Here is a 13,004-nt window from a genome sequence, read left to right as displayed (position 1 = left end):
ATTAGACAGAAGTCCTAGAATTAGTTACCTGGTATCATTAGTCAGCAGCAATCAGATAAAGACACAACCTTTTGCTCCACTGCCATGTTTCATGTTTGGATTGAGAAGAGAAAAACCTTTTTGCTGTAGCCGTTCTGAATGCAAAGCTATAGAATCTGGGAACTAATTCCACAGATCAGCAGCATGGGTTGCACTTGACCTGGCAGCACATGTCATAAATGAGGAAGATTAGAAGGAACTGATGTGCAAAGTAGTGAATTTAATTTTAACCTAATCCACCAGGCTGGAATGGGACAAGTCAGGTCTTAATTAAAAGGTCCACGATGGCACATGCACAACCACTGCAATCTAACCCGCAATCAAAGATGCCCTGCCCAGTCCTGGTCCACCAGGAAAATCAACAGGATTGGCACCTGACAGCTCCTGAAGTAGTATAAAAGAGGGCTTTCAGCTGCAGCTCACTGGTTCACAGAATCTGTTGCTGTCTGGTTTGCCACAAGAGCTTCTACATTGTTACTTCTACATTTTTGTTGCCTTACAACCCTTTTAGTCAGATGTGTCAACTTATTATAGGAGCCATTTCTGCTTCTTTGGTTTGGATGGAGCAAGAATGTGAGGAGCAACAGCAGCAGCTGGTGCAACACCCTCTCCGGGCTTCTCAAACGTAGATACCAGGGTTGAGTTTCTACTTGTCTCTGCCAGTAATATCAGCATAAGCTGGGCAGAATCGATTGAACCAGAGCAAAAGATTGGGAATTTTAAATGCAATTAACACCCAGTGACCTTTTACGTTGGTTCAAGGTCCAGTTTGCCTGAAACAGACCCCACCCACAACACTGGCTATGCCCACTGGTCGAAACTGTATTGGTTTGGGAAGGCTCTTCAAATTGCATTCATTTCCTTAGGCCACATTTTAAATAGAATCATAGCATGTTTGAAGGAACAGAAAGAGGCCACTTGGCCCATTATGTCTGTGCCAGCCGAAAAACAATCCACCTATTCTAATCCCACCTTCCAGCATTTTCTCCGTAGCCCTGCAGATTATGGCACTTGAGGTGCACATCCAGACTCCTTTTGAATGAGTTGGGGGTTTCAGCCTCAACTACCCTTTCAGGCAGTGAGTTCGAGCCCCACCACCCTCTGGGTGAAAAAGCTTTTCCTCATCTCTCCTCTAGTTTTTTCTACCAATCACTTTAAATCCATGCCTCCTCATCACTGACCTCTCTGCTAAGGTGAATAGACCCTTCACCTCCACTCTATCCAGGTCCCTCAAAATTTTGTACATTTCAATCAGATCTCCCCTCAGCCTTCTCTGTTCCAAGGAGAACAACCCCAGCCTATTCAATATTTCCTCATAGCTGCATTTTTCCAGTGCTAGCAACATCCTCGTAAATCTCTGTACCCTCTCTGGTGCAATTACATCCTTTCTGTAATGAGGTGACCAAAACTGCACACAGTACTCAAGTTGTGGCCTAACCAATGCGTTATACAGTTCCAGCATGACCTCCCTGCTCTTATATTTTATAAACTCTGGAACAGTTCCTACAGATTAGAGGGTAGCTAATGTAACCCCACTATTTAAAAAGGGAGGTAGAGAGAAAGCAGGGAATTATAGATCAGTCAGCCTGACGTCAGTAGTGGGGAAAATTCTACAGTCCATTATCAAAGATTTTATAGCAGAGGACTAGAGAACAGCAATAAAATCGGGCAGAGTCAGCATGGATTTACGAAAGGGAAATCATGCTTGACGAATCTACTAGAATTCTTCAAGGAAATAACCAGTAGAGTTGATGAGGAGGAGCCAGTGGATGTGGTTTATTTGGACTTTCAGAAGGCTTTTGACAAAGTCCCACATAAGAGATTAGCATGTAAAACTAAAGCGCATGGGATTGGGGGTAGTGTATTGCGATGGATAGAAAATTGGTTGGCAGACAGGAAACAAAGAGTAGGGATAAATGGGTCTTTTTCCGAATGGCAGGCAGTGACTAGTGGGGTACCGCAGGGATCTGTGCTTGGACCCCAGCTATTCACAATATACACTAATGATTTAGATGAAGGAACTAAATGTAATTATCTCCAAATTTGCAGATGACACAAAACTGGGTGGGAGGGTGAGTTGCGAGGAGGATGCAGAGGCGCTTCAGGGTGATTTGAACAAGTTGAGTGAGTGGGCTAATGCATGGCAGATGCTGTATAATGTGGATAAATGTGAGGTTATCAACTTCGGTAGCAAAAACAGGAAGGCAGATTATCTGAACAGCTATAAATTCAGAGAGGGGAATATGCAGCAAGACCGGGGTGTTCTTGTACACCAGTCGCTGAAGGTAAGCATGCAGGTGCAACAGGCGGTAAAAAAGGCAAATGGTATGTTGGCCTTCGTAGCGAGAGGATTCGAGTACAGGAGCCAGGATGGCTTGCTGCAATTATACAGGGCCTTGGTGAGGCCGCATCTGGAATATTGTGTGCAGTTTTAGTCTCCATATGAGGAAGGATGTTCTTGCTATAGAGGGAGTGCAGTGAAGGTTTATCAGACTGATTCCTGGGAGGGTGGGACTGACGTATGAGGAGAGATTGAGTTGGTTAAGATTATATTCGCTGGAATTCAGAAGAGTGAGGGGGGGATCTCATAGAAACCTATAAAATTCTAACAGTACTTAACAAGGTAGAAGCAGGAAGGATGTTCCCGATGGTGGGGGAGTCCAGAACCAGGGGTCATAGTCTAAGGATATGGGGTAATCCTTTCAGGACTGAGATGAAGAGAAATTTCTTCACCCAGAGAGTGGTGAGCCTGTGGAATTTGCTACCACAGAAAGCAGTTAAGGCCAAAACATTGTATTTTTTCAAGAGGGAGTTAGATATAGCTGTTGGGTCTAAAGGGATCAAAGGGTGTGGGGCGAAAGCCGGAACAGGCTACTGAGTTGGATGATCAGCCATGATCATAATGAATGGCGGAGCAGGCTCGAAGGGCCAAATGGCCTACTCCTGCTCCTATTTTCTATGTTTCTTATATTCTATATCTCGGCTAATAAAGGAAAGGATTCCATATGCCTTCTTAACCACCTTATCGATCTGTCCTGTTACCTTCAGGGATATGTGGACATTCACTCCAAGGTCCCGCACTTCCTTTACACTTCTCAGTATTTTTCCATTAATCATGTATTCCTTGTTTGACCTCCCCAAATGCATCACATTACACTTGTCCAGGTTGAATTCTATTTGCCTTTTTTCTGCCCATCTGACCAGACCATCAATATCTTCCTGCAGCCTACAGCTATCCTCCTCGCTATATACCACACGACCAATCTTTGTGTCGTCTACAAACTTCTTGATCATGCTCCCTACATTTACCTCCAAATTGTTAATATATACCACAAAAAGCAGGGGACCCAGTACTGCGCCCTGTGGAACGCTACTGGAAACAGCCCTCCAGTCCCTAAAACACCCATCAACAATTACTCTTTGTTTCCTGCCACTGAGCCTATTTTGTATCCACCTTGCTGCATTTCCCTGGATCCCATGGGATTTTATTTTTTTAAACCAGTCTGCCATGTGGGACCTTGTCAAAAGCCTTGCTAAAATCCATGTAGACCACATCAACTACACTACCCTCATCTATCTTCCTTGTTACTTCTTCAAAAAATTTGATCAAGTTGGTCAAACAAGATCTTCCCTTAACAAATTCATGCTGACTATCCTTGATTAACCTGTGCCTTTCTAAGTGACAGTTTATCCTGTCACTCAGAATAGATTCCAATAATTTGCCCATTACTGAGGTTAGACTGACTGGTCTGTAATTATTCAGTCTATCCTGCGCTCCCTTTTTAAACAGAGGTACAACGTTAGCAGTTCTCCAATCCTTCGGCACTACACCTGCATCCAGTGAAGACTCGAAAATGATGGTCAGACCCTCCTCTATTTCCTCTCTTGCTTCTTTTAACAGCCTAGGATACATTTCATCTGGCCCTGGTGATTTATCAACTTTCAAGGATGCTAGTCCTATTAATACAGTCATACAGTTAACAACACATAAACAGGCCCTTCGACCCATCGTGTCTGTGCCGACCATCAAGCACCTAACTATTTTAATCCCATTTTCCAGCACTTGGCCCATAGCCTTGTATGCTATAGTGTTTCAAGTGCTCATCTAAATACTTCTTAAATGTTATGAGGGTTGCTGCCTCTACCAACTCGTCAGGCAGTGCGTTCCAGATTCCATACACCCTCTGGGTGAAATTTATTTTCCTCAAATCCCCTCTAAACCTTCTGCCCCTTACCTTAAATCTATGCCCCGTGGCTATTGACTCTTCTGCTAAGGGAAAAAGTTTCTTCCTATCTAACCTATCAATGCCCCTCATAATTTTGTATACCTCAATCTGTCCCCCCTCAGCTTTCTCGGCTCTAAAGGAAAAAAATCCTAGCCTATCCAGTCTCTCTTCATAGCTGAAATGCTCCAGCCCAGGCAACATCCTGGTGAATCTCCTCTGCACCCTCTCCAATGCAATCACAGTCTTCCTATAGCGTGGTGACTAAAACTGTACACAGTACTCCGGCTGTGGCCTAACTAGCATTTTATACAGGTCCATCATCACCTCCCTGCTCTTATATTCTATGCCTCGGCTGATTAAGGGAAGTATCCCTATGCCTTCCTAACCACCTTATCTACCTGTGCTGCTGCCTTCAGTGATCTATGGACAAGTACACCAAGGTCCCTCTGACCTTCTGTACTTCCTAGGGGCCTACCATCTTGCCTTGTTAGTCCTCCCAAAATGCATCACCTCACACTTCTCAGGAATAAGTTCCATTTGCCACTGCTCCGCCCATCTTACCAGCCCATCTATATCGTCCTGTAATCTAAGGCTTTCCTCCTCACTATTTACGACACCACCAATTTTCGTGTCATCTGCGATTTTACTTATCATGCCTCCCACATTCACGTCTAAATCATTAACGTACACTACAAACAGCAAGGGTCCCAGCACCGATCCCTGCGGTACACCACTGGTCACAGGCTTCCACTCGCAAGAACAACCCTTGACCATCACCCTCTGCCTCCTGCCACTAAGCCAATTTTGGATCCCATGTGCTCTTACCTTCTTAACCAATCTCCCATGTGGTACCTTATCAAAAGCCTTACTGAAGTCCAGGTAGACGAAATCAACTGATTTACCCTCATCTACATATCTAGTCACCGCCTCGAAAAATTCAATCATGTTAGTTAGATCTCACGATCTCCCCTTGACAAAGCCATGCTGAATATCCCTGATTAATCCCTACCTCTCCAAGTGGAGATTAATCCTGTCCATCAGAATCTTTTCAAATATTTTCCCAACCACTGATGTTAGACTCACCAGCCTGTAATTACCTGGTTTATTCCTGCTACCCTTCTTGAATAATGGCACCACATTCGCAGTCCTCCAGTCCTCTGGTACCTCTCCTGTGGCCAGAAAGGATTTGAAAATTTGTGTCAGAGCCCCTGCTATCTCCTCCCTTGCCTCACATAACAACCTGGGATACATCTCATCTGGGCCTGGGGATTTATCCACTTTTAAGCTTGCTAAAACAGCTAATACTTCCTCCCTTTCAATGCTAATATGTTCAAGTATATCACAATCCCCCTCCCTTATCTCTACACCTACATTGTCCTTCTCCATATTGAACACAGATGCAAAGTAATCATTTAAAACCTACGTCCTCCGGTTCCACACACAGATTGCCACTTTGGTCCCTAATGGGCCCCACTCTTTCCCTGGTTATCATCTTGTCCTTAATATACTTATAAAACGCCGTGGGATTTTTCTTTATCATGTCCGCCAGTGTTTTGTCATGTTCCCTCTCCTAATTACTTTTTTTAAGTGCCCCCCTAGACTTTCTATACTCTTCTAGTGCCTCTGCTGTTTTCAGCACTCTGAATCTGCCATAAGCCTCCTTTTTTCCTGATCCAATCCTCTATATCCTTTGACATCCAGGGTTCCCTGGACTTGCTGATCCTACCCTTCACCTTAATGGGTACATGTTGGCTTTGAACCCTCACTATTTCCTCTTTGAATGACTCCCACTGGTCTGATGTAGACTTTCCGACAAGTAGCTGCTCCCAGTCCACTTTGGTCAGATCCTGTTTTATCATATTGAAATCAGCCTTCCCCCAATTCAGTACCTTTATTTCCGGCCCGTCTTTGTCCTTTTCCATAACTACCTTAAATCTTAGAGTTCTGGTCACTATCCCAAAATGCTCCCCCATTGACACTTCTACCACTTATCCAGCTTCATTCCCTAGGATTAGGTCCAGTAATGCCCCTTCTCTTGTAGGACTTTCTACGTACTGGCTCAAAAAGCTCTTCTGTATGCATTTCAAGAATTCAGCCCCCTTTAAGCCTTTTACACTAAGACTATCCCAATTGATATTAGGTAAGTTGAAAACCCCTACTATTATTACCCTATTATTTTTACACCACTCTGAGATTTGCCTACATATAATACTTCCTCTCTCCCTATGTTTATCACACCCAAGATCGAGGAAGTGGAGTCCAGAGACAACCATATTAAAAAGCAGTCAGTGTTGCAAACAGATGAGCTACATTTGAACGACAACAAGAACTTGCATTTAAATAGAGCCTTTAACGTAGGAAAACATCTCAAGGTGCTTCACATGACCATTAGCAGACAAAAACTGACATTTCCTCAAAGAAGAAAACATTAGGAAAGGTAACTAAAAGCTTGCTCAACGAGTTAAGCTTTAAAGAATGTCTTAAAGGATAAGAGGTGGAGAGTTGGAGAGGTTTAGGGAGAGAATTCCAAAGCTTGGGGCGTAGACTGCAAGGGACCAATGGCGAGGTGAAGGGATCAGGGGATGCACTGCATTCCTCCAAATCTAGACTGTGGAGTTCTTGGAAAGAGGGACAGGCAAGGCCCATTTCCTTCACTGCATCACTGGCAGCCATGCCTTCTGCTCTGAGGCCTTCATCTAGAATTCCTGCCCCAAACCACTTAGCCTTTTCACCTCTCAGATGCTACTTAAAACCCACCTGTTTGCTCAGACTTCTGGTTACCTGGCCAAGCATCACTTCTTTGGCTCAGTGGATATTTTTGTCTGGTTATGCTCCTTTAAAGCACCTTTAAAGTTCCTTTAAAACATGCTTTAAAAATGGAAATTGTAGTTCAATAAGCAATTGGCTGTAAATAGTGACACCAGTATTCCCGGCCTGAATGGAGACGATTAGTTAATTCCCCCATGAATCACAACTGAGGACCCTACTGTTGTAAATCATTGGGATTGAGACTTTATGCTCATAATTTGTAATTATTCTCCACTCACTACATTTTGCTGAAGAGATCAGCCCGCTTTTATTAGGAGACGTAGCTGTAGTTTCAGTTATGAGTTCTGTTTGATACAATTTGTAGAGATTCTTTTTAAATAGATCTTGCAAATAAACTTTGATTGCTGTAAAATAAACTGTTTACTGTAATAAAAACAAGAAATGCTGGAAACACTCAGCAGGTTTGGCAGCATCTGTGGAGAGAGAAGCAGAGTTAACGTTTCAGGTCAGTGACCCTTCTTTGGAACTGGCAAATATTAGAAATGTCAAAGGTTATAAGCAAGTAAAGTTGGGGTGGGGCAAGAGATAACAAAAGAGAAGATGTAGATTGGACAAGGCCACAGAATAGCTGACCAGAAGGTCATGGAGCAAAGGCAAACAATATGTTAATGGTGTGTTGAAAGACAAAGCATTAGTACAGATAGTACTGAAAATTGAACAGCAGCAAGTACAAACATGAAAAAAAAAACAGTGGGTAAACAAACTGAACAAACTAAGATGAAATAAAATAAACATACAAAAAAAAATGTAAAAAAGAAAAAATAACTAAAAATGAAAGTACAATGGGGGGCCCGTCATGCTCTGAAATTATTGAACTCAATGTTCAGTCCGGCAGGCTGCAGTGTGCCTAATCAGTAAATTAGATGCTGTTCCTCAAGCTTGCGTTGATGTTCACTGGAATACTGCAGCAAGCCCAGGACAGAGATGTGAGCATGAGAGCAGGGGGCAGTGTTGAAATGGCAAGCAACCGGAAGCTCAGGGTCCTGCTTGCAGACTGAGCGGAGGTATTCCGCAAAGCAGTCACCCAGTCTACGTTTGGTCTCCCCAATGTAGAGGAGACCACTTTGTGAGCAGCGAATACTGTATACTGCATTGAAAGTAGTACAAGTAAATCGCTGCTTCACTTGAAAGGAGCGTTTGGGGCCTGTGATAGTGAGCAGAGAGGAGGTAAATGGGCAGGTATTACACCTCCTGCGATTGCAGGGGAAGGTGCCATGGGAAGGGGATGAGGTGTTGTTTACTTTAAGTTCTTTTGGAATTCCTGCTCACCCCTAACTCATTGACTGACCAGTGGAGTCAAAAGACACTCTGTACTTATTGGCCAGCATAATAGAGTCAACAGACACTGTGGCCGGTACTTTACCTGGAGGTGATGGCCCCGCTCAATGGCTGGAAAGCTGGGAGCAAGACTTTCTCTGCTGGCCCTGGAAGTCATGACTGTATTTAACAGTCCTCAGGCAATTAATTGCCTCCAGTCGTGGCTTACACCCCTTTGAGGCAGGACGTCTCGCCTCCAAGAGCGGCTGGCTGCTCTTCATACCCAGTAGCGCCACTTGGTGCGGTGACTACATGCCGCGACTGTACCCAGCGAGAAGACGAACCATGGACACTGGCCTTGGAAGCAGCTCAGTGGGGTTGGGGCTTGCCGGGGCCAATTTGCCAGGCTCCAATAAGGGTGTGGCGGAGTGGGAGGAGGGAGGTGGGCAATGGAGAGGCCATGGGGGTTTTCCATCAGGCTGAGGGGGGGGGGGGGCAGCCCATGCTGATGGAGAGGGGAGCCCACAAGGAGGCCTCCCCAGGTGGTGAAGTACCCATCCGCCACTGGTAACATACCAGCAATGGCAGGAAAAGGCCCCACTTAAGGGCCTGAACTGACTTAAAGGCGGGTGGGTAGCCTGCCACCTCCCCCGCCACTAGTAAGATACCAGTGGGGGTGGGTAAGCGATGGGCATAGCACCCCCTGCCTCCAATCCTGCTCCTGGGGTTGTTTGGGCAGCATTGGGGGATGGGTGGGTGGGGGGGGGAAAAGAAAAGAGAGGGTGTAAAATACTGGCCTGTATATTCAGTGGCTGACAACAGTGGAGTCAATAGACACTGTGTATTCATTGGCTGATACAACAAAGCCATTGGACACTGTATATCCCCCAGAGCCAGAAATTGAAATCAGTTGATTTGGCACATCTCACTTCAGAAATCCCATAAGAAGTTACATCTTGTTCAATCAGGTGTAACTGGTTTTTAACAGTGATCTGAATAATAACTATTGCTGAACAAAAGATCCAGCCCTGAAAAAATAATTTTATAATTGTGGACTGTTGTTAAATGTTACCATTAACATTATTACATTTTTTAAACAATTTTTTTTTTACATAATTTCATTTTTAAACTTTTTTCAGGATATTTCCACTTCTACGGTCACCCCATGTTTTGCTCTATGTAAATTGTTCAAATAACAATTTGATTTTAGTGCTTTTCTTTTAGTGCATTTCCTGCTTGGCTATCTGAGAATTCTTTAACCCGCCTGGCTGCTTGGACAGCTTGACAACATCACTCCTGCTACACGCTGGGAATCCCCATTAAATAAATGCTACAATCCACTGCACGGTGAGAGGAGTAATGCTCTTGCCACAAAGATCAATAGATCTCTCAGCGCGGCTTTCCTCAAGCGCTCTTGCTTCACCGCTGTCCGTAAAATCCAGGCCTCTGTACTCACTGGTTGACAGAGTGTCAATAGACAATTTAAGTACTTATTGATTTAAAAAGCTCTGCTGATTTCAAAAAGTCAGGTCTGCCAGCACATTCAATCAGCTATTCGGACCTTTTTAATGTGCAGTTACCTTGGTGATGATGATCTGGATGCCACTGCTAACAATTAAGAGAGGCAGTTGCTAAATGAGATTTCCTTTTTTTCTAAAATGTTGGTTACTTCGCTTTTTGGTTTTACTGTCCAGCTTGTATCGGGGGCAAGTTGTAAATTATAGGGACTGCATTAGTTAGCATTGCAGCTAGTTAGGAAGTTTGGTGGTCAGCAGTTTAGAGGGAATGGAGTCAAGAGAGCCAGGAGGTAGGTTTCATGAACAAGATGCGCTCGGAGCGGGCATGAGTGCAGAAGAGAAACTACAGAAAGATGCCAGTTCAGTGGCAGGGTAGGAGGAGAACAATGGCCTGGTGAGTAAATTCATCTTTAACAATAATGATTATTACTGACATTTGACCAATTGTACTTGCATCACTAAACAAACATACAGGAGATGTGGTTACTGCATTAACCATAATAGTAGATTAGAAAGGAAATATATTACCCTTTTGTTGACTAGCCCTCTCTGACATACTCTGACATCTCTTCCAGAGTGACGATCCAGGGTCTGAATGCAATTACAAATGTAAATTAAGCTCTGTGACTTCATCCCAATCTCAATGTAAACTACAATTGCTTGTGAGGTCACAGTTTACAGTTTAAAAAGCAGTTCTTTTCCTTTATCATTAACAGTTGAGGTTGATAAAGATTAAACAAACTTTGTGAAAGAAAATCTATTCACAAAATAACTAGATATTTTCATGTGATTAGCAGCACCACACTTTAGGAAGGAAATTAAGGCTTTAAGGACAGTGCAGAAAAGATCTACAAGAACGGTTCCACGAATGAGGGTCTTCAGTTATGTGGATAGACTGGAGAAGATAGGAATGTCTCCTCAGAAGAGAAGGCTGAGAGGAGATTTGATAGAGGTGTTCAAAATCATTAGGGTCTGGACAGAGCAGATAGAAACTGTTTCCATTTGGCAGAAGAGTCGAGAACCAGAGTACACTGATTTAAAGTCAATGGCAAAAGAACCAATGACAACATGAGGGAAAACCTTTTATGCAGTGAGTGGTTAGGATCTGGAATGCACTGCCTGAGAGTTGGTGGAAGTAGTTTTAATCCTAGCTTTTAAAGGGACTGAATAAACACCAGAAGACTAAAGATTTGCATGGCTACGGGGAAATAGCTGGGGAGTGGGACTAGCTGAGTTGCGCTTGTAGAAAGCCGGCACTGACATGACAAATTGAATGACCTCCTTCTGGGCTGTCCTGTCCACAAAAAGTAGGACAAGTCCAACCCAGCCAATTATCACTCTATCAGTCTACTCCTGATTGTCAGCAAAATGGTGGAAGGGGTCATCGACAGTGCTAACAAGCAGCACTTACAGCAATAACCTGCTCACTGCTGCTCAGTTTGGGTTCTGCCAAGGCCACTCAGCTCCTGACCTCATTACAGCCTTGGTCCAAACATGGACAAAACAGCTGAACTCCAGAGGTGAGGCGAGAGTGACTGCCCTTGACATCAAGGCAGCATTTGACCGAGTGTGACATCAAGGAGCCCTAGCAAAACTGGAGCCAATGGGAATTGGGGGGGGGAACTCTCTGCTAGTTGCAGTCATACTTAGCACAAAGGAAGATGGTTGTAGTTATTAGAGTTCAATCATCCCATCCCAGGACATCACTGCAGGAGTTCCTCAGGGCAGTATCCTAGGCCTAACCATATTCAGCTGTTTCATCAATGACTTTCCCTCCATCATAAGATCAGAAGTGGGGGATGTTCACTGATGATTGCACAATGTTCAGCACCATTCATGACTCTTCAGATAATGATCAGCCATTGTCCAGATGCAGAAAGACCTGGACAACATCCAGGCTTGGGCTGATAAGTGGCAAGTAACATTCGCACCACACAGCGGCGCAGTGGTTAGCACCGCAGCCTCACAGCTCCAGCGGCCCGGGTTCAATTCTGGGTACTGCCTGTGTGGAGTTTGCAAGTTCTCCCTGTGTCTGCGTGGGTTTCCTCTGGGTGTTCCGGTTTCCTCCCACATGCCAAAGACTTGCAGGTTGATAGGTAAATTGGCTATTATAAATTGCCCCTAGTATAGGTAGGTGGTAGGGAAATATAGGGACAGATGGGGATGTGGTAGGAATATGGAATTAGTGTAGGATTAGTGTAAATGGGTGGTTGATGGTCGGCACAGACTTGGTGGGCCGAAGGGCCTGTTTCAGTGCTGTATCTCTAAGATAACAAGTACCAGACAATGGCCATCTCACACAAGAGAGAATCTAACCATCTCCCCTTGATTTTCAATGGCAGTACCATCGCTGAATCCCCCACGAACAACATCCTGGGGGTTACCATTGACCAGAAACTGAACTGGACCAGCCACATAAATACCATGGTTACAAGAGCAGGTCAGAGGCTGGGAATTCTGCAGAAAGCAACTCACCTCCTGACTCCCCAATGCCTGTCCACCATCTACAAGACACAAATCAGGAGTGTGATGGAATACTCTCCACTTGCCTGGATGGGTGCAGATCAACACCATCCAGGACAAGGCAGCCCGCTTGATTGGCACCCCATCCACCACCTTAAACATTCACTCCCTTCATCACCGCTGCACAGTGGCAGCAGTGTGTCCCATCTACAAGATGCACTGCAACAACTCACCCAGGTTCCTTAGACAGTACCTCCCAAAACCGCAACCTCTATCACCTGGAAGGACATGGGCAGCAAATGCATGGAACCCAACCACCTGCAAGTTCCCCTCCAAGCCATACCATCCTGTTGTTGCTGGGTCAAAATCCTGGAACTCCCTTCCTAACAGCACTGTTGGTGTACCTACACCCAAAGGACTGCAATGTTCAAGAAGGCAGCTCACCACCACCTTCTCAAGGGCAATTAAGGATGGGCAATAAATGCCAGTGACACCCACATCGCACAAACAAATAAAAAAAAAACCATGATCCTTGCCTCAGGTTTGACAGCCTGATCCTCAAATACACTCTTCCTCAGTCAGCTGAAGGCTGAGCTGCACATTGGAGGTGATGATGAAACTCGTTGTCAACGTCTGCCTTTGCTGAGAGGAGGCTCCCAAGATATGGAAACTG

At 44.6% G+C, this 13,004-nt stretch overlaps 1 protein-coding gene across 15 annotated transcripts in view; it reads right to left on the bottom strand.

Annotated features, from left to right (window-relative positions):
• Nucleotides 1–13,004, bottom strand: part of simc1 (SUMO interacting motifs containing 1) — a 146,819-nt gene that overhangs the window by 37,426 nt on the left and 96,389 nt on the right. For 9 of the 15 annotated variants that reach the window (XM_068043452.1, XM_068043448.1, XM_068043450.1 and 6 more), the window contains one exon: nucleotides 10,397–10,459. The exons of 4 other annotated variants lie outside the window; for them this stretch is intronic. In XM_068043452.1, coding sequence (XP_067899553.1) covers nucleotides 10,397–10,459 — 63 coding nt within the window. Of the gene's footprint in view, nucleotides 1–5,362; nucleotides 6,953–7,312; nucleotides 7,335–10,396; nucleotides 10,460–13,004 lie in introns of those variants that run through there. 2 more of the 15 variants (XM_068043461.1, XM_068043455.1) reach the window with 2 other exon arrangements.

This window comes from Heterodontus francisci, chromosome 12 (genome assembly GCF_036365525.1).
Source record: "Heterodontus francisci isolate sHetFra1 chromosome 12, sHetFra1.hap1, whole genome shotgun sequence".
In the NCBI taxonomy this organism is placed as follows: domain Eukaryota; kingdom Metazoa; phylum Chordata; class Chondrichthyes; order Heterodontiformes; family Heterodontidae; genus Heterodontus; species Heterodontus francisci.
The sequence above is the reverse complement of the archived record's forward strand: the minus strand, read 5'-3'. Positions and strand labels throughout refer to the sequence as shown.